Raw genomic sequence first — 25,803 nt, 5'->3', positions numbered from 1 at the left:
TCTGCCACTCTTCTTTGGTGGGAGTTGTAGACCCTTAGGATCATCTAGCCCAACCCCCTGCAAAACACAGTCAGTGGCAGCAAAATCAGCATGGCTCCATCAGTGCCGGATTTCTGCATAAGCTAAGCCAAAATCCCTTATTTTGGCTGCTGATCCCTTTTTTTTCGAGGCTGCTGGTCCCTTATTTTCCAATCTGTAAGTTGACAGCTATGGAGAGGAGAGAGGCAGGGGGTTCATCTGCGCGCCATCGCCCCCTCCCTCCTTCCCTCTTTGTCTGGGCTGAGCCGAGCAAAGGCGCTGCCCCTTTAAGGGGTTCCCTCCCCCTCCCCTTTCACTCTCCCCGCGCCCGTGACGTCAGTGCGGGGCCGGCTCTCCTGCTGCTGCTGCTGCTGCTGCTACGGCGCGAGGCCATGGAGGCTGCGGGAGCGGGACCCGCGCAGGTTGGGGACGCGGATGGCGGGGCGGGAGGCAGGGGGCGGGGGGGGGAATCTTTGCAAAAATATTTATTTCTAAATATCAGGAGAGCGGGAAGGTTTTCCGATTGCCACCGGCCTCCCATCACTCGTGGCCTCCCTTTTTTTTTTTTTTTTTGGCTCCCCATTGCAAACTGGGAGGGGCTTCCTTCACATTCGGAAATGCAAAAAAGCAAAAAAAAAAAATGTTGCATTGATCCGGCGGGCGCGGGGCGTCGTTCCCCACCCGATCCGATCCCGGGAGGAGTGGTCGTGATTTGCGATGGGGAGGTGGGGGGCGATCGCGCTGGTTCGGAGCAGCCGCCGTCTCTCTTTTGCGACGAGGAAGGGAAAGGGTGAGGAAGGATTACTTCGGGGCGGGGGAGAGGAGAGTAATGTAGGGATCCGTCGGGGTGGGGGCGGAAGGACGGGCTTTCGTCCTTCTTTGACTTCTGAGCCATTCCTTATCGACATATGCTCCCTTTTTTCCTTCCCGTCTGACCTATGCCCGCATTTGCAACCTACCCCACGTTGCAACTCGTGGCTTTCAGCCCCTGTTTCAAACAGATCCCAACTATCCTCCCCCAAACGCCCCCCTCTCCTCCAACCCTCTAACTAGAAGAGTTTGGATAGATTCAATCCTCTCTCTCTTTGTTGGGGACTTAATTTCGCAGAGAGATCCTATTTCATGAGAAAGTGAGGGAACCTCCAGACTGGACATTTTCTTCCCAGTATATAGTAACAGTACATCCAGTGTGGATTTGCACGGCACTGTCCACACAGATGGTTTTATTTAATCAGTCGCTCTGCAATGCTTCCCTTATATCATTGTTGCCACCTGGAAGGGCAATCTTATTCACTTTACTGCTACCAGAATGAGGACAAAAGCAAAACAACTCCGAAACATTTGCGGAATGCAAAGTTACAGGATTTCAACAGGAAGCTGTGGGACATCACAGATGGGAAAATAAACTCTTTGCCTTGAAACTTTTGCAGCCACAAACAGTATTGAAAGTGAGATCACATGTAACCACCATGAGCACAGATAAACCGTACATAATCTGGAGGGACCCTTGTTTAAAACAATCAAACGCATGTTCTTATCATGATATCATGGGCTGACCCCTGAGCCCGCTAGATGACATCGCAAGGGATCGATGCCTTAGGAGAGCGAGAAAAATTCTCGGGGACGAATCACACCCCGGCCAGCACCTCTTTAATCTTCTACTCTCGGGCAGAAGATATAGAAGTATAATCAGTCGTACCAACAGGCTAAAAAACAGTTTCTATCCGTAGGCTGTTAGGCCGCTGAATGGGAAAATAATATAGTGCAACTGACTTTTGGGGTTGGTGTGCTGTGCGACACACGAGATCGAGTGTTTGTGTGGGGGGGGAGGGAGGCTCGGTTAATTTCATCGTACACTGGTTGTATATTGACAGCAAAGGTATTATTATTAGGTTGTTTATTATAATATCCATCATGCTTTAACAGTCAAATCCCTTTTCCCAGAGAACTCTGGGATTTGTAGCTCTGTGAGGAGAATAAGGGCCTCTTAAAAACCCGCAGCGCTCTTAACAAACTACAGTTCTCATGGTTACTAATAAAATGGAAATCAGTCTGAGTTTTTAATCTCTGCTTTCGCCCCCTCCTCCCAGGCTGTGACAGGGGCGGCGTCGCTGGTGGAAGTGAGACCAGACGAAATAGGTAGGTTTTTGTGCCTGCCTGCCTTGGGAAGGGGGGGTTTCGTGATTTTCTTCTTAACAGCCCACCCACATTTGAAGCCTGCTGGCCCCAGAGCCATCCTAGATCATGGGACATAGGAAGCTACTGTGTATGATCCATGTAGCTCCGTATTTTCTATACGCTGACTGGCAGCTGTTCAAGGCAGGAGTCTTTCCCCCAGGAACTGAAATACAGTGGTACCTCGGGTTACAAACGCTTCAGGTTACATACGCTTCAGGTTACAGACTCCGCTAACCCAGAAATAGTGCTTCAGGTTAAGAACTTTGCTTCAGGATAAGAACAGAAATCGGGCTCCGGCGGCGCGGCAGCAGCGGGAGGCCCCATTAGCTAAAGTGGTACCTCAGGTTAAGAACAGTTTCAGGTTAAGAATGGACCTCCGGAACGAATTACGTACTTAACCCGAGGTACCACTGTACAGAGCCGGGATCAAGGTCCTTGTGTTCATTTACAAAGCTATAAACTGCTCCAGGGTACCCTGGAGACCACCTGATCCCAGCTGGATCACCGAGATCATATTCAGGAGCAGCGTGGCCTTCCCTCGAGTTTGCGAGGCTCATTGGACATTAACGCGATGGTTAGCGTCGTCAGCCTGGTCTGGAGGAATTCAGCAGTCTCCTTCTATTTTAACCTTTATCCATTTGCTGAAAAATTTTCTACGCTGCCAGCTTCTGTAGACAACTAGGAGAGCAGCTTCTGTAACAGTCAGCTGAAGATGTGTGGTTTTAAATTTCCATGCGGTTTTATTGTGCCTGTCATGATTGTCAGCCGCTCTGATACATTTTAACAAAATGCGATGGACAAGTATTTTTTAGGAATACAGTGGTACCTTGGGTTACATACGCTTCAGGTTACAGACTCTGCTAACCCAGAAATATTACCTCAGGTTAAGAACTTTGCTTCAGGATGAGAACAGAAATCATGTGGTGGCAGCAGGAGGCCCCATTAGCTAAAGTGGTGTTTCAGGTTAAGAACAGTTTCAGGTTAATAACAGACCTCCAGAACGAATTAAGTTCTTAACCCGAGGTACCACTGTAGATAAATAACATGATCTGCATGCAGTGTGCCTGCTCTGCCACTGAGCTATGGTGGTAGGGCATTGGAATACAGTGGTACCTCAGGTTGCATACGCTTCAGGTTACATACGCTTCAGGTTACAGACTCCACTAACTCAGAAATAGTTCTTCAGGTTAAGAACTTTGCTTCAGGATGAGAAAGAGAAAGCGTGCTCCAGCGGCGCAGCAGCAGCAGGAGGCCCCATTAGCTAAAGTGGTGCTTCAGGTTAAGAACAGTTTCAGGTTAAGTACGGACCTCCGGAACGAATTAAGTACTTAACCCAAGGTACCACTGTAATGCATGGAGCCGTCTTATACCTAGTACTGTCTGCATGTAGTATTGTCTGCACTGGCAGGCAACAGCTCTCCGAGCAAGGACTCTTTCTGCATGCGAGGCAGTTTCTCTGCTGCTCAGCTAAGCGTGTGTGTGTATGTGTGTGTCTCCTGCTCCAGGCGTGGTGTCGTCCAGAGATGGCCCCGATCCCTCTTCGGGGTCCTTGTCTCCTCGGAAACCCAAAAGTAGCTTGGGGGGAGCGGGAGAGAACCCGCTGGGCTCCAACAGGAATGGTGAAGAGGGAGCACGAGCGCAGATGACCGGGAGCAGTAAGGAAATGGGCAGGATGTCGCCCGAATCGGGGGGTGTCTCTGCTGGCCCAAACACCAGCCCTAGTCCAGGGAATAAAGGCCTGCCAGGTGAGGTGGAAGCAGGGAGCTGGGGTGTGTGGCAGCAGGACCTGGTTTCAACTGCTGGTTTTGACCCATAAAGCTTTTTGCATGGCTCAGGACCTGAGAACCCCCAAGGGCTGCCATTATTATTATTATTAGTACTTTTTATTACTTGTACCCCACCCATCTGAGTGGGTTGCCCCAGGCATTCTGTTTTAACTATTTTTTTAAAAACCAAATTTAAAATTAGCTTTTCAAATTTTTCAAATTCTTTTAAACACCCATCAGAACATTCATCTCTGTTGACTTCCCACCCACCGTTCCATGTTTTTCTTTTCCTCCCTTAAAATGCTTCTATGTTGCTTCTGTTTTACCAATTTATACGTTGATTTAAATTTTTTAAACTACCGTTTCTCATCTGCTGCTGTACTTCAAATCCTGCGTACGTTTTAACATGTTCTACAAAATATTTCCGTTCTTCGGGAAACTTTTCTTCATTCTGTTCTTTTAATTCTCGCAGTCTACCATCTCAGCGTATTCCATCAGCTTCATAAGCCGTTTTTCTTTCGTTGGGACCCTGTTTGGACTGTGTGTTTGTGCTTTTGTCTTGTGTTTTTGTCTTGCGAACTGCCCTGAGACCTTGCAGCGTATATAAATCTTATAGATAAAGAAATAAAACCAAGCAAAACGGTTAAAGGCCGCTCGCTTCTCTTCCTCCGTTTCAGGACACGCCGCCAAGACCTTCCCATCGTCCCCTAGCAAAGCGGGTGGGACCAGCCGGGCAAAGATGTCCCTCACCGGAACCAGCAAGTCCCCAACATCTATCCAAAGTTTGGCCATGCGTCTGCTGAGTATGCCTGGGTCGCGACTTCCTGGGGATTCTGGGACTCCCGCAGCAGAAGCCCCAGCCCCAGCCCCGACACCGGCCCCTGCTCAGCCTCCAGCCCCGACCATGGAAGAGGCCAAGCCAAAGGTTCACCGGGCCCGGAAAACCATGCCCAAACCCAACAGTGGACAGGTAGGGAGCACCGCTACCTTCTTGCTTTGTTCTTGTTGTTTAGTCGTCTAGTCGTCTCTGACTCTTCATGACCCCATGGACCAGAGCACGCCAGGCACTCCTGTCCTCCACGACCTCCCGCAGTTTGGTCAAACTCATGCTGGTAGCTTCGAGAACACAGTCCAACCATCTCGTCCTCTGTCGTCCCCTTCTCCTTGCGCCCTCCATCTTTCCCAACATCAGGGTCTTTTCCAGGGAGTCTTCTCTTCTCATGAGGTGGCCAAAGTATTGGCGCCTCAGCTTCAGGATCTGTCCTTCCAGTGAGCACTCAGGGCTGATTTCCTTCAGAATGGAGAGGTTTGATCTTCTTGCAGTCCATGGGACTCTCAAGAGTCTCCTCCAGCACCATAATTCAAAAGCATCAATTCTTTGGCGATCAGCCTTCTTTATGGTCCAGCTCTCACTCCCATACATCGCTACTGAGAAAACCATAGCTTTAACTATACGGACCTTTGTCGGCAAGGTGATGTCTCTGCTTTTTACCAGACAGAAACCTCAATGTATACCCAAGCGTTTGGCCCTTTACCTGACGGGTGTTCAAGATATTTGTCACCTCTTTCTTCCTCATCTGTTTAGCAAGGTGGGTTTAGAGCTCTCCGTTTACATGTACTGGAGATGCGTTTTTTAGGATTTATTCTGGTTTTTATACAGTGGGACGTCGGGTTCCAAGGGACGCGGGTGGTGCTGTGGGTTAAACCACGGAGCCTAGGACTTGCCAATCAGAAGGTTGGCGGTTCAAATCCCTGCGACGGGGTGAGCTCCCGTTGCTCGGTCCCTGCTCCTGCCAACCTAGCAGTTCGAAAGCACGTCAAAGTGCAAGTAGATAAATAGGTACCGCTCCAGCGGGGAGGTAAAGGGCGTTTCCGTGTGCTGCTCTGGTTCGCCAGAAGCGGCTTAGTCATGCTGGCCACATGACCTGGAAGCTGTACGCCGGCTCCCTCGGCCAATAAAGCGAGATGAGCGTCACAACCCCAGAGTCGGTCACGACTGGACCTAATGGTTAGGGGTCCCTTTACCTCGGGTTACAGACGCTTTAGGTTACAGACTGTGCTTACCCAGAAATATTACCTCGGGTTAAGAATTTAGCTTCAGGATGAGAACAGAAATCTTGCTTTGATTCACAAGAGCACATGCACAGTGCTTAAGAGTGCTGGACTAGGAACCTGGGAGAGAAGGGTTTGAATCCCTGCTCAGCCATGAAGCTCGCTGGGTGATCTTGGGGCCTGTTGCCATCTCTTAGCCTAACCTCCCTCACAGGGTTGTTGTGAGGGTGAAATGTGCAGGAGAACCACCTACACCACCTCGAGCACCTTGGAAGAAAAAGGTGGTATGAGCAACCCGGCTGGACCGGGGCAAAGGCCCATCCAGTCTTCACTGCGGCCAACCAGGTACAGCAGCGCTCTCCTCATTTGTGATTCCCAGCCAGTGGCATTCAGAGGCATATACTGCCGACAACAGCATAAGTCACTTGCAGCTGATGGGCTGAAATGTTTGCAGTGGAAAAGTACTGTGTCTTATTAATGATGGAACACTGTCTATAGTGTTTGGTCTGTTGTCCTACATTAAGTTGTTATTGGGTTGTACTAAAGTGACACGGGTGGCGCTTGGGTCTAAACCACTGAGCCTCTTGGGCGGCGGTTTGAATCCCCGCGACGGAATGAGCTTCTGTCCCAGCTCCTGCCAACCTAGCAGTTCAGAAGCGCACCAGCACAAGTAGATAAATAGGTCCGGCTATGGCGGGAAGGTAAATGGCGTTTTCATGCGCTCTGGTTTCTGTCACGGTGTCCCATTGTGTCAGAGGCGGTTTAGTCATGCTGGCCACATGACCCAGAAAGCTGTCTGAGGACAAACGGCGGCTCCCTTGACCTGAAAGCGAGATAAGCGCCGCAAGTCCATAGTCACCTTTGACTGGACTTAACCATCTGGGAGTCCTTTACCTTTACTTTTTTTTACTAAAGTGACTCTTACTCAGAACAGACCTACTGAAATTACTGGATGTTATCGTCGTTGTCATCATCATTAATATAATGCCCATGTGACTGGGTTACCTCAGCCAATCCGGGCAGCTCCCAACAAAGTAAAACACAATAAGATTTCAGACATTAAAATTTATTTCCTTGACATCTGAAGGGAGGGTGTTCCACAGGGAGGGTGCCACTACCGAGAAGGCCCCCTGCCTGGTTCCCTGTAACCTCGCTTCTTGCAGTGAGGGAACTGCCAGAAGGCCCTTGGAGCTGGTTCTCAGTGTCCAGGCTGAAAGATGGGGGTGGAGACGCTCCTTCAGGTATACTGGACTGAGGCCGTTTAGGGCTTTGAAGGTCAGCACCAGCACTTTGAATTGTGCTCGGAAACATACTGGGACCCAGTGAAGATCCTTTAGGAACAGGGTTATATGGTCCATAAAAAGTAAAAGTTAGTTGAATACAGCCCACAGTGTCATTCAAGTCACATTTACATTGGGCCACCCACTAACATTGTTCTCTTCAATTGCCCAGTACATACCAATCTACCCTGTGTGAAGCTGCCGAATGCAGAAAGATTAAAAAACCTATTCTTGGGTGTAACTTTTCTTTCCGAAGGTCCCCGAAAAGCGAGTCTCTGAGATGCTGCATTTCCGAGTCTCCGATGACCTCAGGAGCATTGAAGAACCAGGTATGGCTTGACAATGGTCAATTAACATTTATCTGGTGCTCTCCAGATATTTTCGACTGCAAGTTCTGGAGGGCGGCAACACAAGAATGGGCCTTTTCTGTGGTGGCTCCCTGCTTGTGGAATGCTCTTCCTAGGGAGGCTTGTCTGGCGCCATTGTTATATAGCTTTAGGTGCCAGGCCTTTCCTCTGTAACCAGGCCTTTGGCCTTTAACTATCTGTGGCCTTTTAGAAGTGGGAAGGATGATTGAAATGTATTTGTCTTTCCTCTTGGTTTTAATGTTTCTATGTGTAGGGTTGCCATATGTCCAGGAACGTCTGGACGTATGGCAGCTCAACAACTTTTGTCCGGATTTTCACTGTTGGAAATATGACAACCTTAATCTATGTGGGAAAGGACGCAGGTGGCGCTGTGGGTTAAACCACAGAGCCTAGGACTTGCCAATTGGAAGGTCAGCGGTTCGAATCCCCACTATGGGGTGAGCTCCCGTTGCTCGGTCCCTGCTCCTGCTAACCTAGCAGTTTGAAAGCACGTCAAAGTGCAAGTAGATAAATAGGTACCGCTCCGGCGGGAAGGTAAACGGCGTTTCCGTGCACTGCTCTGGTTCGCCAGAAGCGGCTTAGTCATGCTGACCACATGACCCGGAAGCTGTACGCCGGCTCCCTCGGCCAATAAAGCGAGATGAGCGCTGCAACCCCAGAGTCGGTCACGACTGGACCTACGGGTCAGGGGTCCCTTTACCTTTAATCTGTGTGGGGGTTTTGGGTTATAAGGCACTTTCCGTCGCCCTGAGCAAGATAAAGGAACTAATATTAAATAATGGTGATGATGACATTGTAATTCTAAGGTTCTGGAGTCTGTCAGAATTATATTTCCATTTCCTCTGCTTTTCCTTCCAAAGAGGAACCTGCCAAACGTAGAAAATATGATTATATGGCTGATGCCCTGCACAAGAGGATGCCCCTCTCTCTCCAGCGGTCAAGTCCCAGAGCTACAACTGAGGTATGACTCTTTTCCCCTTCTTTGCTTTTCTTCAAAGGTTTATACATTCTAAAAAATAAACATTCAGATTATGTCAGGTTCCGATCTGGGCTGTCTATCGATAGAGTAGAGAAATCTTAGCTGGTCAATCTGACCATTTGCGGTGGATCTGCGGGGCAATCCTATGCATGACTACTCGAAAGTCCCATTGAATTGAATGAGACTTGCTCCCAAGTTGTTGTGTACATAGGATCACACCCGTAGTCGATTGATTTGATACCTTTTTCAGCCAGAGGCCCACACTGAGAAGACCCTGCAGTTCCCTCCCAGAGTGGTTTAGCAATCAAGCCCTCTTCCCAGGGAACTCTGGGAAATGTAGCTCTGTGAAGGGAGGAGAGGGCGCCCTAAGAAGTCTCAGCACCCTTAACAAACTACAGTTCTCATGATTTTTTGTGGGGAAGCCATGACTGTTTAAAAGGGCACAATCGTGCTTTAAATATGTATTGCAGATGGGGCCTTGGTTGTGAAACCAGCCTTTGGAATTCCCTTCCTGAAAGGTTTTTTGGGCCACTGTCTTGTGTTTTGTTCTGGAGATTTTTCGTTTCATTTTATTTTTTGGTGCCTAAGGGCTTGGGGGGGGGTGGGGCTCTATAATTTGTCCCGGCCTTTTAGTTTGGCATTGTTTTACGCTGCCATTTTTAACTTGCTGATTTGTAACCCGCAGTATCTTTTAAACTGTTGCTTTTATTTGGTATTCCTGAGCTTTTGCAGTGCATAAGCCGCTCCGAGCACTACGGTTAACGAGTGACTAACTATTACCACCAGCGCATAAACATTTCTTCCTTCCCAGATCACTGTGACGGAAGAGATGACGGCTCCAGCCACTGCCTCACAGGAGGAGAGGAGTCAGGAATGGGAGACTGAGGTGGGGGATGACTTCAGCCTCTTCTACGACAGCTACTCCGTCGACGGCCATGTTGATTCCGACAGCAAGGTAATGCCAAGCAAGGCGGGGCTTGTCTCTCATAGGGCGGGTGGCGCTGTGGTCTAAACCACTGAACCTCTTGGGCTTGCCGATCGGAAGGTCGGCGGTTCGAATCTGCGTGACAAGGTTAGCGCCCGTTGCTCTGTCCCAGCTCCTGCCAACCTAGCAGTTCCAAAGCACACCAGTGCAAGTAGATAAATAGGTACCGCTATGGCGGGAAGGTAAACGCCGTTTCCATGCGCTCTGGTTTCTGTCACAGTGTCCCGTTGCACCAGGAGCGGTTTAGTTATGCTGGCCACATGACCCAGAAAGCTGTCTGTGGACAAACACCGGCTCCCTTGGCCTGAAAGCAAGATGAGCGCTGCAACCCCATAGTCGCCTTTGACTGGACTTAACCGTCCACGGGTCCTTTACCTTTTACCTTTCATAGGGCTGAGTGGTAGGTAAGAACATAAGCAGAGCCTTGCTGGATCAGACAAAAGGCTTATCTAGTCTAGTAATCTGGGGAACCGGGTTCGTGTCTCCGCTCCTCCACTTGCAGCTGCTGGGTGACCTTGGGCCACACACACTTCTCTGAAGTCTCTCGGCCTCACTCACCTCACAGAGTGTTTGTTGTGGGGGAGGAAGGGAAAGGAGAATGCTAGCCGCTTTGAGACTCCTTCGGGTAGTGATAAAGCGGGATATCAAACCCAAACAACTGTTCTCACTTCATGGAGTCCCTCAGGGCTCTCACCCTGTAAGGCCCTTCACCGGACCTGCTTTGTGCTTCTTCTTTGAGCACATTTGCCTTGCTGGAATGTGCCCTTGGACTCTGGCTTATCTGAATGGAGAGATAAGGGCGTAGGAAGCCCATTTAGCTCAGTGTTGCCTACACTGACTGGCAGAAGCTTTCTGAGATTTCAGGCAGGGAGATGGTGGGGATCGAACCTGCGACTTTCTGCATGCAAAGCAGATGCTCTTCCGCTCAGCTGCAGGCCTTAATACCTGAGAGATGCAGGTGCCTGACTGTAGAAGCCTCTGCCTTTTGTGTGGCTTGACTGTATCCTATTGTATAAGGAAGGATTTCCCAAACTTGGGTTTCGGGCTGTTTTGGGAGCACAACTCCCATCAGCCCTAGCTAGCAGGATCAGTGGTCAGAGACATTGAGAATTTTAATAATATTAATAACAACAACAACAATAATAGTAAATTTATTACTTATATCCCGCCAATCTGGCCAGGCCTCCCCAGCCACTCTGGGTGGCTTCCAACAGAATATTAAAAAAACAATAAAACATTAAAAACTTCCCTAAACAGGGCTGCCTTCAGAGGTCTTCTAAAAGTCAGATAGTTGTTTATTTCCTTGACATCTGATGGGAGGGTGTTCCACAGGGCGGGTGCCACCACTGAGAAGGCCCTCTGCCTGGTTCCCTGTAACCTCACTTCTCGCAGTGAGGGAACTGCCAGAAGGCCCAAAACAAAAAAGTTGTAGTCCAAAAACAGCTGGAGACCCAAGTTTGGGAAACCCTTGTATAAGAGCTGCATCTGTTGTTCTGATCGCTTTTGCCTCTGGCCGTGCGGCCTTCAGAAATTTGCCTGCAAGGGAATTTGGCCCTCTGGTGGAGAAATGTTCCTCATCCCAAGTCTGGATTGCCTGAGGTATAGATGCTCTGTGGCTTCACAGAAAAAGGATGCCCCTTCTGGATACACATAAGACACCCAAATGTTCAGAATATTTGCCCTGAGGAGCTGACCGCTGGTTTTCCTAGGACTAATGTAGCAAAGGACCATTATGGCTGTGTGAGCCCGTCCTGTAGTTGTTTCCACAGTGAGTGCCATGTGCCCTTCTCCCTCCTGACTGTTGTAGACGTCTCCTGTTCAGCGTCAAAAGCACAGATTTCTGAATTCACGCTGTCACCCTCCCTTTTTTGCCTGACAGTCTGATGCAGATGTTGCTGGAGAGCATATGAGTGAGGAGGAAGAAGAGGAGGAAGAGGAAGAGGAGGAAGAAGAGGAGGAGGAGGAAGAGGACGACGAAGATGACGATGAGGAAGAAGATGAAGACGAAGAGTCGGGTAACCTCTCTGACAGGGTAGGTTGAGGCTTGCCTTTCCATGTTTTTAATTCTCTCTCCTTTTAACCAATCTTCATCAACCAGGTGCCCTCCAGATGTTTTGGACTACAACTCCCATCAGCCCCTGCCAGGAGAGCTAATGGTCAAGGATCAAGGGAGTTGTAGTCCAACAACTTTTGGGCAGCTAAAGGGCAGGGAAGGTTGCTTTTCACTTCTTCGTTTTCTCTCTCATTGCATTCTAAATTTTAATTCCACTTTCCCCCCTCGTCACCCCCCACACTATACATTTCATTCCATTTTTTTTGTTTTTAACCTCTTCTTGCCTCCCCCCCCCCCATTTTTCTTCCCTTTCCTCTATAATTTGTTTTTCTGCATTCACATTCTTTGCTCCCTTTCCAGTTACAATCCTGTGCGTACCTGTGAGTAAGTCCCATGGAACTCTGGGGGAGCTTAAACCCTGAGTAGACATGCAGTCGGCTTGCTGTATGCAAGCCTAATTGATTGTTAACCCTCTCTGGGACAAGGGAATAGCAGGGAGGTCTCCTAACAGCTCTCAGCACCCTTATCAAACTGCGGTTCCCAGGATTCCTTGGGAGAAGCCACAGCTGTTTAAAGTGGTATCAGAGTTGTCAGGAGCCAGCCAGCAATAAATCACAGGGTGTAAATGAAGTTACCGTATTTTTCGCTCTATAGGACACACTTTTCCCCCTCCCAAAAGTAAGGGGAAATGTGTGTGCGTCCTATGGAGCGAATGCAGGCTCCTTGGCTTCAGCGATAGCAACGCGAAGCCTCCGGAGCGCAGCGGGAACTCGCGATGCGCTCCAAAGGCTTCGGGTTCCTTTTGCTGAAGCCGGGAGAGCAAGACTCTCCTGGCTTCAGCAGAGAGGGAGAGCTGCGCAGCGCCCCTTCAGCGAAGCGGGAAGAGGAATGGAAGGGGCTCCGTTTCTCCTGCCGCTTCGCTGAAGGGGCGCTGAGCAGAGAGGGGGATAATTTTTTCCCCTGTTCTCCCCCTCCTATGGTCCGGTGCGTCCTATAGAGCGAAAAATACGGTAACTCTTTATTAGAAGAAACAAGTTCAGCTCAAGGGTGCCAGGCCTAATGAGTACAGCAACTCTTCTCAGTAGGTCTTGCTCCGTGGCATAGCTGTCAACGTTCCCCTTTTTTTAAGGGAAATTCCCTTATTCCGAATAGGATTCCTCGCAAGAAAAGGGAAAAGTTGACAGCTATGCCCTGTGAGGCAGTTGTGGGGACTGAAGGTCCTTGCCTTCCCACCGCTGCCTAAGTCTCCTCCTCCCCTGGGTCCTTCCCAAGCAATCTGAGACTCCGTTGCACACCTGTCTCTGCTCCTCCCTCTTCATACCTCTTCTGGTTCTGGGAGACCAAGGTGGAGGGGAGCTGGTCGCAGCAGGAGGGGGAGACACTTTGACTTCTTCACCAGCCTGACTCATCTCTGCCTCTTGGCCCCCCTCGCCTACTGCTTCAGCTTCCGCCTCTGATTCTGGACTTTCTCTTCCTCAGCTTCTTCCTGCTCACTTAGCCCTGTGACCTCTTCAGCTTCCAACACCTCCTCCTCCCAATCTTCACCCTCTGACCACTCATTGTCGTCTCACCACTTCTCCCCAGGCTCTGAGCCTTCTTCCCTTGGGGGTTACCCAGTTTCAACCGTGTGGGGTGATTGTGGCCTCAGAATACTACTACTACTACTACTACTACTACTACTACTAATATATTATTTGTACCCTGCCAATCTGGCTGGGTTTCCCCAGCCACTCTGGGCGGCTTCCAACAAAATATTAAAACACAATAATCTGTTAAACATTAAAAGCTTCCCTAAACAGGGCTGCCTTCAGATGTCTTCTAAAAGTCTGGTGGTTGTTTTTCTCTTTGACATCTGGTGGGAGGGCGTTCCACAGGGCAGGCGCCACTACCGAGAAGGCCCTCTGCCTGGTTCCCTGCGACTTGGCTTCTCTCAGTGAGGGAACCGACAGAAGGCCCTCAGCACTGGACCTCAGTGTCCGGGCTGAATGATGGGGGTGGAGACGCTCCTTCAGGTACAGTGGTGCCCCGCAAGACGAATGCCTCGCAAGACGAAAAACCCGCTAGACGAAAGGGTTTTCCGTTTTTCGATGCGCTTCGCAAGACGAATTTCCCTATGGGCTTGCTTCGCAAGACGAAAACGTCTTGCGAGTCTTGCGATTTTTTTCGCTTCCCCCCCCCTTTTTCTAAGCCGTTAAGCCGCTAATAGCCTTTTAGCCGCTAAGCCGCTAATAGCCGCTAAACCGCTAATAGCGCTAATCCGCTAAGCCGCTAATAGGGTTGCTTCGCAAGACGAAAAAACCGCTAGACAAAGAGACTCACGGAACGGATTATTTTCGTCTTGCGAGGCACCACTGTATACTGGACAGGCCATTTAGGGCTTTAAAGGTCAGCACCAATACTTTGAATTGTGCTCGGAAATGTACTGGGAGCCAATGTAGGTCTTTCAGGACCGGAGTTATATGGTCTTGGCGGCCACTCCCAGTCACCAATCTAGCTGCTGCATTCTGGACTGGTTGTAGTTTCCGGATCACCTTCAAAGGTAGCCCCACATAGAGCGCATTGCAGTAGTCCAAGCGAGAGATTACCAGAGCATGCACCACTCTGGTGAGACAGTCCGCGGGCAGGTAGGGTCTCAGCCTGCGTACCAGATGGAGCTGGTAAACAGCTGCCTGGACACAGAATTGACCTGTGCCTCCGTGAACAGCTGCGAGTCCAAAATGACTCCCAGGCTGCACACCTGGTCCTTCTGTATAAGGCAGCTCCTTATATGTTCCTAAGTGGAGAAGCCAGATGTGGAACTCGAAGCCTCCCGATCGAACGACAGCACCTTCCTCAGACTTCGTTTTCTCACCCTGCCCCTTTTCCTGCTCCAGAGCGCCGCCTCCAGCTCCAAACGAAAGGCCAGGAAACGCTGGCGGAACGACAGCCCCTGGGTCAAGCCGATGCGCAAACGGAAGCGCAAAGAACCCAACCCCAAGGATGCCAGAGGTGAGTGCTTGTCTAATGGCTCCAGAGCCACGACCTGGGATGGGAGGGAGAAAGTTGGGAAGATGAAGCCGCAACGAGAGCAGTACAGTGGTACCTTGGGTTACAGATGCTTCAGGTTAAGGACGCTTCAGGTTACAGACTCCGCTAACCCAGATATAGTACCTCGGGTTAAGAACTTTACCTCAGGATGAGAACAGAAATCACGCGGCAGCAGCAGGAGGCCCCATTAGCTAAAGTGGTACCTCAGGTTAAGAACAGTTTCAGGGTAAGAACGGACCTCCAGAACAAATTAAGTTCTTAACCCGAGGTACCACTGTACCAGTAAGACATGGTTGGGGAACCTCGTGGTGTTGCTGGACTCCAGCTCCCATCAGCCCCAGTCAGCATGGCCAGGGACGATGGAAGCTGTGATCTCACAACATCTGGAGGGCCACAGCTTTCCCCACTTTCCCCCCTTGTAGTGCTAAGTAATACAAAACCCATGATGTGGCGTGTTGTATATTGGCCAGACCCGTCCAGTGTATCCTCAAAGCACTTACAGACAGAGGCTGTGCTGCTCCGTCTATAGCCCCAGGCGATGTTAAACCGCCATTTCCCAGAAGTCCTAGACGGCATGGCCAATGGTAATGGATGATGGGATTCGTAGTCCAACGATATTTGGAGGGCCTCCATGAGGTTCGACATCTTTGCAGCGGAATTTGGCATGAATTTTTTAAAAAGACGAAGTCCAGAAGCACCTGGCAGGCTGGAATGGTTGTTTTCCCTTCCCTTCTGACATTCCTTTTTCTCTTTCTCCCTCTCCAGGGCTGAATGGTGGCCCAGCAACCACACAGAGCGAGTACACGGAGGTGCCTCTTGGGTGTTTGGAGCTGCCCAACCAGGGGGCGCTGTCCCCCAACAATGCCGGTGCGTCCAAACCCAGCTATGAATTTGTGGGTTGGGTGGTTTGAGCAAGCCTTGTTCACTACTTCCTTCTTCGCCTCTTGCGCTCGCTGGGACTGATGGGAGTTGTAGTCCAAAACATCTGAAGGCCGCAGGAGGTTGACCTAAGAGAAGTCTTCATGCCTGTGTCCTCCTCAGTGGATGGAGATTGAGTGACTTTGCCTCAGTTTAAAAGAACCTCTTTTAATACTGGGCAGGCTGGTGATCAGGAAGCGATGGTGGCAACAGGCCCCTTCTTAGGAGAGGATAAGATCTTGGCCACTGATAGCAAATGCAGAATGAAGTCTCCTTGCTGGTCAACCCAACCAGAGTCTGGGTACCCAGTAGACTTCATTTAGGAGTTGCGATATCTCCATGCACACCCATACCCAAGTTTTTAAAAACTGACTTGTCTAGTCGCTCTGTGTTTATGTGCAACTAGTTTTAATTTGTCTTTGAAAGCAATCTTAACAGCGTAGGTCACCCCAGAATATTCTTTGAAAATTATTCACATCTATTGGCTATAAAGAGGAGACATCAGGGCAAAACTCTTTACCGCTAGGCAAGTTGAGGTGGTTTGCCTCAGGTGTCGGATTTTACTGCTTCTGCCTCAAGATTCATTTTGAAAAGTCACTAATTGTCGTTTTTTTATATCGATACTGTTATTTTCACAAACTGAGGAGACTTTAAAAAAAAACCCCCAAGCAGAATTCAAATGAAGTTCTTGTTAAAAGGATATAATTATTTAAGGTGTCTGTCCTTTTAATGAGAACTGTTCTGTTCTATAGTTTGGTACTGTTATTCTGACAAACTGAGGAGGCTTTTTTTAAAAAAAAACACCACCCCCAAGCAGTATTCAAACACAGTTCACATTAAAAGGATTTATTATTATTATTATTATTATTATTATTATTATTATTATTATTATTAATACCCTGCCCATCTGGCTGGGTTTCCCCAGCCACTCTGGGAGGCTCCCAACAGAATAATAATAATAATAATAATAATAATAATAATAAAGCGATAAAACATCAAACATTAAAAGCTTCCCTAAACAGGGCTGCCTTCAGATGTCTTCTAAAAGTATGATTGTTGTATATTTCCTTGACATCTGATGGGAGGGTGTTCCACAGGGCAGGCGCCACTACCGAGAAGGCCCTCTGAATATTATTAAAGATGCCTCTCCTTTTAATGAGAACCATATTATATTCTCTGTAATGTACATATTAAGGATTAAATTGATTGGAATGCTAACGCCAGTGAAGATGCCATTTTAAAACTTTGCCGCTCACGTGCATTAAGATTGCTCCACGAGCATAAATAGCTAGCTTAAAAGTGTTTTCCGCCTCAAGTGCCAAACGCCATTTCTGTAAAGGGTTAATAGAGGAGGGTTTTGGATGCAGCTTGTGAGACCAGGGGATGGTTGCAGCATCAAGGCTATGCAGTAGAGGTAGGGTTTTGTTTTGTGAAAATCAGCCATTTCCAGGTCCTATTTCCTCCCCTTTTTCTTTCCCGCCACAGGGGTGTCGAATGAGACGAGTTCTCTGGAGACGGAGCGCTTTGAGGAGTTGCCCCTCTGCTCCTGCCGCATGGAGGCTCCAACCATTGAGCGCCTCAGCCAGCAAGCTGGAAATCAATGCATGGCAACTGAGAGTGCGGATGGAGAGGTAAGAAAATAGGGGAAATCTGGAAGAAGCTGTTATTGAACATATATTAGAGGCCTCCTCCTCATTTTGTCCCGTTACAACCCTGGAGATCCATTGCAGGCCCTTCATTTATTATAAAGCATCATCGTTTTTCCTTTTAGCAGTAAACTCAGGTGATGAAAATGAGAGGGAGGTATCGGCTGCTCAGGGCTGCCCCAAGGTTTGCAGAAGCACAAATATATATATTTTTTGAAACAACTAAACCTTAAGGGGACAGAACAAACAAACAGATCCATCAGCAGCCCAGTGAGGACGACTTATTCTCAGTTGTTACAGAATGCAGAGCTTCAACTGGAAAAGAAAACCAAGGGGGTGTTTGTGGAAGAGTGGAATGATCTTGTCTGGAGGAAATTGTTTGCAGTGGCCGGCAGGCCAGAAATGCTTTTAATTAATTAAAAAAATGGCTGTCTGGAACCCTGAATGGGAGTGCCCTGTTAGGAAAAGGATACACTGCAATGTTTTGTTCCAGGTTCTAATGGTTAAGCATAATAATTACTAGCGATGGTGATGAAAGCGATTACTATTGTTATTATCGCCATCGTTAACATTATTACCTGTGCATGTCATGCATCAGGTTCAGCCTATCAGGAGACATCACTCTCTCTTTCTCTCTCTCTCTCGGACTCAAATGGAAGAAGAGTGGCAAAATGTCTCTGAAAGGTGTTGTGCATGTACACAGAAACACAGACGCTGATTGATTGATTGATTGATTGATTGAGAGAGGAGCATTTGGGCATGTGAGCAGTCTAAAGTTGTACTGCCCTGCCTCCAATGTGAGTCGTAGGCTGGAGAGAGCAAGAGAGCGACCATCTTGTTTGCTTATTCACAGCTGAACGGCTGCAGCAGCAGCATCTTGAAGCGGGAGACGATGCGTCCCTCCAGCCGCGTTCCCCTCATGGTCCTGTGCGAGGCCCACCGAGCCAGGATGGTGAAGCATCACTGCTGCCCTGGGTGTGGCTACTTCTGCACTGCGGTGAGGAAAGGAAACCCGAAGGAGGGCGTTTGGTTTGCAGGGCTTGCTAGCAAGTCACGATTGGGGAGGCATCGCCAGAACTCACGAGGCGTCTGAGAGGAAGATCATGATTCCAGATTGTGCCTATCTGTGCTGGGCCCTGGCGAAAAAACATACAGTGGTACCTCAGGTTAAGTACTTAATTCATTCCGGAGGTCTGTACTTAACCTGAAACTGTTCTTAACCTGAAGCACCACTTTAGCTAATGGGGCCTCCTGCTGCCGCCACACGATTTCTGTTCTCATCCTGAAGCAAAGTGCTTAACCTGAAGCACTATTTCTGGGTTAACAGAGTCTGTAACCTGAAGCGTATGTAACCTGAAGCGTATGTAACCTGAGGTACCACTGTAGTATGGTCTCAAAGCAGATGAAGCCACCACATGTATTATTATTATTATTATTAATTAAATTTGTGTACCACCCAGACCTGCAGATCTCAAAGCTAAACAGGTCTGGGTCTGGTCTGTGCCCAAATGGATGATCCTTTGAGAATCCCATGATGGAAAAAACATGGAATATAAATGTTACTGGCAGTTGTTGTTTTTTAGGGCTGAGGGAATAAAAGTGTAGATGAGAACGTAGGAACATAGGTAAAGCCCTGAAGCTGGATGAGGCCATCCTGATTTCATAGCGGCCAGCCAGATACCTCTGGGAAGCCTACAAGCAGGTGCCCAACTTGCGAGTCCCACCAACAGGTATTCATGTTGTGAACCGCCCTGAGATCGATGGGTATAGGGTGGTATAAAAATTTAATCAATAATAATATTCAGAGGCATCCTGCCTTTGACAGTGGAGGCAGACCTGCCATGGCTGATCCAGCCTTATCTTCCCATGGATTTATCTAATCCTCTTTTTAAGCTGCCCAAGCCAGTGCCCATCTCGGCATCTTGGGGCAGTTTAATACTTGGAGCCAGACCAGGGGCAAGCCAAGGTCCCTTGAGGCCTGTTGTTGAGGCTCAGGTCTGAACCGCAGCAGGAAGGGCCAGGCTTCCAATATTACACTAGGCCCTGTCAACCCAGAGAGGTTTCTTACATCTTGACAGTTGCCAAGGCCCTTTGCTTCCCACCCTTGTTTGATGCCTTTGTCTGGAGAGGGCTCTGGGACACTTCTGGAAGCTCAGCCATCGAGCTCAGGAGTTTCCTGAGGACCCTCGTACCTACCTCCACTGACAAACTGGAACGTGTCCAGAGGAGGGCAACCAAAATGGTCAAAGGCCTGGAAACGATGCCTTATGAGGAACGGCTAAGGGAGCTGGGCATGTTTAGCCTGGAGAAGAGGAGGTTAAGGGGTGATATGATAGCCATGTTCAAATATATAAAAGGATGTCACATAGAGGAGGGAGAAAGGTTGTTTTCTGCTGCTCCAGAGAAGCGGACACGGAGCAATGGATCCAAACTACAAGAAAGAAGATTCCACCTAAACATTAGGAAGAACTTCCTGACAGTAAGAGCTGTTCGACAGTGGAATTTGCTGCCAAGGAGTGTGGTGGAGTCTCCTTCTTTGGAGGTCTTTAAGCAGAGGCTTGACAACCATATGTCAGGAGTGCTCTGATGGTGTTTCCTGCTTGGCAGGGGGTTGGACTCGATGGCCCTTGTGGTCTCTTCCAACTCTATGATTCTATGATTCTATGATACAGGACCGCCTCTCCCGATATGCCCCACAGAGGATCTTAAGGTCCATAAATAGCAACCTAGAGGTCCCGGGCCCTGAGAAAGTTAGATCACCTTCAACCAGAGCCAAGGCCTTTTCAACTCTGGCTCCGGCCTGGTGGAACGCTCTGCCTCATGAGACCAGGGCCCTGCAGGATCTGATTTCTTTCCGCAGGGCCTGTAAGACAGAGTTGTTCCGCCTGGCCTTTGGCTTGGAATCAACTTGATCCCCTTCACCTCTTTCTTTTTCCCTTTCTCCTTCTGTGCTGGAACTCCTATTTGGGGACTTCCCTGGCTTTTTTCTGGCCCGTGTAGGACCAGTCTGGATAGTTAGCCTTGACGTTTTTATCCCCCCAAAAGTTTTTGATTGAGTTCCACTGAAATGAGGCTGCGTTTTAGTGTTGTGTTTTAATTTTGTTTTTTACGCTGTATTCTAATCAATTGTTTTTATATTTGGTGTTAGCCGCCCTGAGCCCGGTCTTGGCTGGGGAGGGCGGGGTATAAATAAAATTTATTATTATTATTATTATTATTATTATTATTATTATTATTATTATTATTATTTCCCTTGCCCCTTTCTGATCCTTCATGGCCTGTTTTCCTGCCCCAGGGCACCTTTTTGGAGTGCCACCCTGACTTCCGCGTGGCCCATCGCTTCCACAAGGCCTGCGTGTCGCAGCTCAACGGCATGATCTTCTGTCCGCACTGTGGGGAAGATGCTTCCGAAGCCCAGGAGATCACGATAGCCAAGGCGGACACCTCCACTCCTGTCCCCATTCCACCTTCTCACGGCCAGGGAGCCTCTGAGAGCACAGGTCGTGCTGACACCACCCAGCCCAGGTGAGATCAATGCTGGCCAGCTAGGAACCAGGACCGCGGGCTCCTCAGAAAAGGAATAGTGCGGGCTTTTCCTTGGTGACTTGCGTTTTTAGACATTAAGCCTAAAATAAAACATTTATGCATTTATTTCTCATCTCTCTCAGAGGAGATGAGAAATAAATGCATAAATGTATTTTTTTTTAATTTTAAATTAATTTTATTAAATAATACAAGAATGTCAAAAAAAAACAAATTTCAATCATATGCATGTATACATAATTATTTACATATTTCTAGCAATGTTTAGAAAAGAAGGAAAAAAGAAAGATTAGACAATAGAAAAATATTTACCATAAACAATGCATAATTGTAGCAAAGAGCTACGATTCCCAGAGTTCCCTGGGAAGAGAGATTGTTAAATCACTCTGGGAATTGGAGCTCTGTGAGGGTTCTCCTAATAGCACCAGTAGAAAACTACAGTTCCCAAGATTTTTGGGGGGTGGGCTGGGGGGAAGCAAGTCTGTTACAGGGGTGTCATTGCACTTTAAATGTACAGTGGTACCTCAGGTTAATTACTTAATTCGTTCTGGAGGTCTGTTCTTAACCTGAAACTGTTCTTAACCTGAAGCACCACTTTAGCTAATGGGGCCTCCCGCTGCTGCCGCGCCACCACTGCACGGTTTCTGTTCTCATCCTGAAGCAAAGTTCTTAACCTGAGGTACTATTTCTGGGTTAGCGGAGTCTGTAACCTGAAGCGTATGTAACATGAAGCATATGTACCACTGTATAGTGTATGCAAGATTATTTCACAGGTCTGTGTGATCTCCTTTCCTCAGTGCTCGGATGCGGGGGGGCTCAAGCGTAGAGCCCCCGCAGGACGATATGGCGGGTCTCGGCCCAGGGATCGACAGTGCGGGACCACGGCTGACCCTACCAAACGGGGCGGTGCTGTCCGCTCAGGGCCTGCCTCCAGGGGCCGGCCGGGAACAATTGGAGCGGGCCCTGGTGGTGCAGGAATCCGAGCGGTAAGTGAAGCACTCTCTCTATTTTCATGGAAGCAAGGCTGGCTATTATTGGGACGCGGGTGGTGCTGTGATCTAAACCACTGAGCCTCTTGGGATTGCCGATCAGAAGGTCGGCAGTTCAAATCCCTGCGATGGGGTGAACTCTCATTATCTGTCCCAGCTCCTGCCAACCTAGCAGTTTGAAAGCACACCGGCGCAAGTAGATAAATAGGCACCGCTGCGGCGGGAAGGTAAACGGCATTTCCGTGCATTCTGGTTTCTGTAATGGTGTCCCATTGTGCCAGAAGCAGTTTTGTCATGACTCGGAAAGCTGCCTGCGGACAAAGGCCAGCTCCCTTGGCCTGAAAGCGAGATGACCGCCACAACCCCATAGTCGCCTTTGACTGGACTTAACCATCCAGGGATCCTTTACCTTTATTACTGTTTTATTGTGTTGGTGAATATTTATTAACGTCAAGCAGTGTCGTGGGGTTTTACAGTAAAGCAGATTAGGGGCAATTTTAAATATTTGCCTGTGGGGCAAAGGCATTGGCCAGAGAGAAAGTTTCCTCTTATTTATTTTGTCATATATCGGTTGCATTTATATCCCACCTTTTTCCCCATGGAGCTCAAGGGGGCTCGCATGGTTCTCCACCAGGTCATTTAATCCCCGCAGCAACCCTGCGAAGTAGGTTAAGCTGAGAATGAGTCACTGGCCCAACATCACCCAGTGAACGTCCTGGCCAAGTAGGGGTTCAAACCGTGGTCTCCCAGGCCGTAGCCCGACACTTTAACCGCCACAACACACTGGCTCCTTTGTGATCTCTCTCAGGCGCAAGAAGCTGCGTTTTCACCCCCGCCAGCTCTATCTCTCGGTCAAGCAAGGGGAGCTCCAGAAAGTGGTCCTGATGTTGCGTAAGTTCCTCTGAGCATCCTTTTCTCTCATCCTCTGCGTTGTAGACATTCAGGTGGGGAGGCCAGTGGCAAAAACAAGCGTACTTTAAAAAATAAAAAAGTCCTGGTTTTGACCTCTAAAGCCTTTAACGGCTCAGGACTTCAGTACCCCCCGGAACACCTCTTTCCATATGAACCTACCTGGACCCTGAGATCATCTGAGGCCCCTTCTTCGTGTGCCCCCTGCCCCACAAGAGGTCTGGAGGGTGGCAACACAAGAAAGGGCCTTTTCTGCAGTGGCTCCCCATCTGTGGAATGCTCTCCCCAGGTAAGTTCGCCTGGTGCCTTCATTATACACCGTTAGGCACCAGGCAAAAACATTCCTCTTAAACCAGGCCTTTGGCTGATTGATATCCAGTGCCCTTTTAAAATGTGTTGGGGTTGGGTTTTTTGTTTTTATTATGTGTTTTTATATTGTGGCTTTGTGTTGTAACCGCCCTGAGACCTGTGGGTATAGGGCAATATACAAATTAAATAAAAATTAATTAATTAATTAATTAATTAATTAACAGAGTACCCTCATAATATGGCTAAGAGGTGGTTCGGGAATGCTCTTGTGGGCTGCATGCTTTAAAACATTTCTACAGTGGAACCTCGAGTTGCGAACGTGATCCGTGCGGGAGGCACGTTCGCAACCCACAGCGCCGCGTCTGCGCACGGACGGGTCGCGATTCGGCTCTTCTGCATCTGAAGGCAGCTCTGTTTAGGCAAGCTTTTAATGTTGGATGTATTACTGTATTTGAATATTTGGTTGGAAGCCGCCCAGAGTGGCTGGGGAAGCCCAGCCAGATGGGCGGGGTACAAATAATAAATTATTATTGTTATGCGCAAAGCGTGATGTGGTGCTTCTGCGCATCCGCAAGCGCCGAAACCCGGAAGTAACCCGTTCCGGTACTTCTGGGTTCGGCGCAGTGCGCAACCTGAAAACGCATAACCTGAAGCGTCTGTCACCCGAGGTACCACTGTATCTGTTTTTGCAAACTGTGTCTCAGCATCCATCAATTTCAGTAGGCAGCGTATGAAGACGTCTAGGGCACAAGCATCGGGGACCCATGAGTGCATGCAAAACCCCTCTTGCCTGGGGAAGGGCTGCAGCTTAGTGGGCAGTGGACCCAGTGGTCTGACTCTGTATAAAGCAGCCTCCTCTGTTCCCTTGGGGTTTTGTGAGCTCTCAAACGGAATGTGCACAGACCCCTGATGGTTTCGAGGATGGCCTTTGTGAAGAGGGCAGTGAACATACAGGTTTCTTTCCCAGTCTTTCAATGCCTCTTCATGCCCAAGGCCTGAAACCCATGTTAGGGAGGTTAGTGACTTGCTTCTTACAGCCGCTTCTGCATGCGCTTGGGAAGTAGCCCTGAGGGCGTCCTGCTTTAGTGAGTTGCTTTATCTCTCTCGGCTCCCAGACGTCTGCCCTTCCTTTCCAGTGGACAGCTTGGACCCCAATTTCCAGAGTGAGCAGCAGAGCAAGCGATTCCCGCTGCATGCCGCGGCACAGAAGGGCTTCCTGGAAATCTGCCATGTCCTGCTGCAGGTGTGACACGTGTGTGTGTGTGTTTGTGTCGTGTGTTTGTGCATTTTGTTAGTAAAATTCAGCTCCAGTCTTCCGAGCTGATATGGCTCATCTTCACTTGAGCCCAGCAGAGTATAAAACACCCAGAGTCCGCAACAGAAGGATGAGGCAGGTATGGCTACATTGCTAAGCTTTATTTCTAAGCTATGCAGAGAGCATACAAATATACATCTTGTCTCTGTGAGAAGCAGAGAGCAACTCCAACAACGAAACGACAGAACAAGGAAACAGGAAACCAGTAAACGTCACATCCCGTCTCCCTTTTCCGTGGGAATCCAACAGTATCTGGACTGTGGAATGAAAACATAGTCCTGTGACTACCAGTAGCTGCTCAGTGAGGGAAACAGAAACCAACACATTTGGGCCTCTGCTGCCTTTCTATCCTCTCCTGAATACAAGCTGAACTCTTTGCCCTGAACCCCCCCATCCCCACAATTTGCAACTAGAACAGGAAAGAAAGAAAGAAAATTAAACCAGGGTGGATTTGATTTAAATCAAATTGATTTAAATCATGGTTTAAATCACTAGTCAGTAAGACTTGATTAAAAAAAATATATATTTTTTTTACAGAAAGACTCATTCCTGCTGGTATAATCTTAATATTTACAATCCAATGAAGGTTTCATTTTTGAAATAATAAATTTTCAGAGTAGTTTTTACAGTTCTATTAAAAATTACTGATTTGGTTATGCTATTAGAAATACACAGACCAATAATTATGAAATTATTGTGAGGTTTAATAAGTTAGCTGTTTATATCTGGACAATTTTTCTGCTGGAAGGAGAAAAATAATCATTTCCTTAATAGCAATTTAAACAATTTATTCAGCTAAAACAATAACATTATAGGAACAACGGGCAAGTTTGGCCTTGGAGAGCAAAATGAAGCAGGGCAAAGGCTAATAGAGTTCTGTCAAGAGAACAAGCTGGTCATCACAAACACACTTTTCCAACAACACAAGAGACGACTCTACACGTGGACATCACCAGATGGGCAGCATCGAAATCAGATTGATTATATTCTCTGCAGCCAAAGATGGAGAAGCTCAATACAGTCAGCAAAAACAAGACCTGGAGCTGACTGTGGCTCGGATCATCAGCTTCTTATAGCAAAATTCAAGCTTAAACTGAAGAAAGTAGGAAAAACCACTGGGCCGGTAAGATACAATCTAAATCAAATCCCTTATGAATACACAGTGGAAGTGAGGAACAGGTTTAAGGATTTAGATTTGCTAGACAGAGTGCCTGAAGAACTATGGATGGAGGCTCGCAACATTATACAGGAGGCAGCAACGAAAACCATCCCAATGAAAAGGAAATGCAAGAAAGCAAAGTGGCTGTCCAATGAGGCCTTACAAATAGCGGGGGAGAGAAGGCAAGCAAAATGCGAGGGAGATAGAGAAAGATACAGGAAATTGAATGCAGATTTCCAAAAAATAGCAAGGAGAGATAAGAAGGCCTTCTTAAACGAGCAATGCAAAGAAATAGAGGAAAACAACAGA

General features: G+C 48.3%; 1 protein-coding gene across 4 annotated transcripts in view; it reads left to right on the top strand.

The window, feature by feature from the left end:
* The first annotated feature begins 338 nt into the window (after positions 1 to 338).
* The window catches only part of EHMT2 (euchromatic histone lysine methyltransferase 2), a 43,316-nt gene continuing 17,851 nt past the window's right edge, over positions 339 to 25,803 (top strand). The window contains exons 1-16 of one of the 4 annotated variants that reach the window (XM_083600442.1): positions 345 to 440; positions 2,109 to 2,157; positions 3,702 to 3,941; positions 4,640 to 4,932; positions 7,551 to 7,623; positions 8,523 to 8,623; positions 9,453 to 9,596; positions 11,506 to 11,658; positions 14,553 to 14,667; positions 15,472 to 15,573; positions 17,110 to 17,255; positions 18,124 to 18,267; positions 20,566 to 20,795; positions 21,611 to 21,799; positions 22,611 to 22,693; positions 24,157 to 24,263. In XM_083600442.1, the coding sequence (XP_083456568.1) occupies positions 411 to 440; positions 2,109 to 2,157; positions 3,702 to 3,941; positions 4,640 to 4,932; positions 7,551 to 7,623; positions 8,523 to 8,623; positions 9,453 to 9,596; positions 11,506 to 11,658; positions 14,553 to 14,667; positions 15,472 to 15,573; positions 17,110 to 17,255; positions 18,124 to 18,267; positions 20,566 to 20,795; positions 21,611 to 21,799; positions 22,611 to 22,693; positions 24,157 to 24,263 (2,199 nt within the window). In that variant the 5' untranslated portion in view covers positions 345 to 410. Of the gene's footprint in view, positions 441 to 678; positions 809 to 2,108; positions 2,158 to 3,701; positions 3,942 to 4,639; positions 4,933 to 7,550; positions 7,624 to 8,522; positions 8,624 to 9,452; positions 9,597 to 11,505; positions 11,659 to 14,552; positions 14,668 to 15,471; positions 15,574 to 17,109; positions 17,256 to 18,123; positions 18,268 to 20,565; positions 20,796 to 21,610; positions 21,800 to 22,610; positions 22,694 to 24,135; positions 24,264 to 25,803 lie in introns of those variants that run through there. The other 3 variants (XM_083600441.1, XM_083600443.1, XM_083600444.1) reach the window with 3 other exon arrangements.

The sequence above is a fragment of the Podarcis filfolensis genome (assembly GCF_964270895.1).
Source record: "Podarcis filfolensis genome assembly, chromosome: 2".
Lineage (NCBI taxonomy): Eukaryota > Metazoa > Chordata > Lepidosauria > Squamata > Lacertidae > Podarcis > Podarcis filfolensis.
Note: the sequence above shows the minus strand (reverse complement) of the source record. Positions and strands in the feature narration are given on the sequence as shown.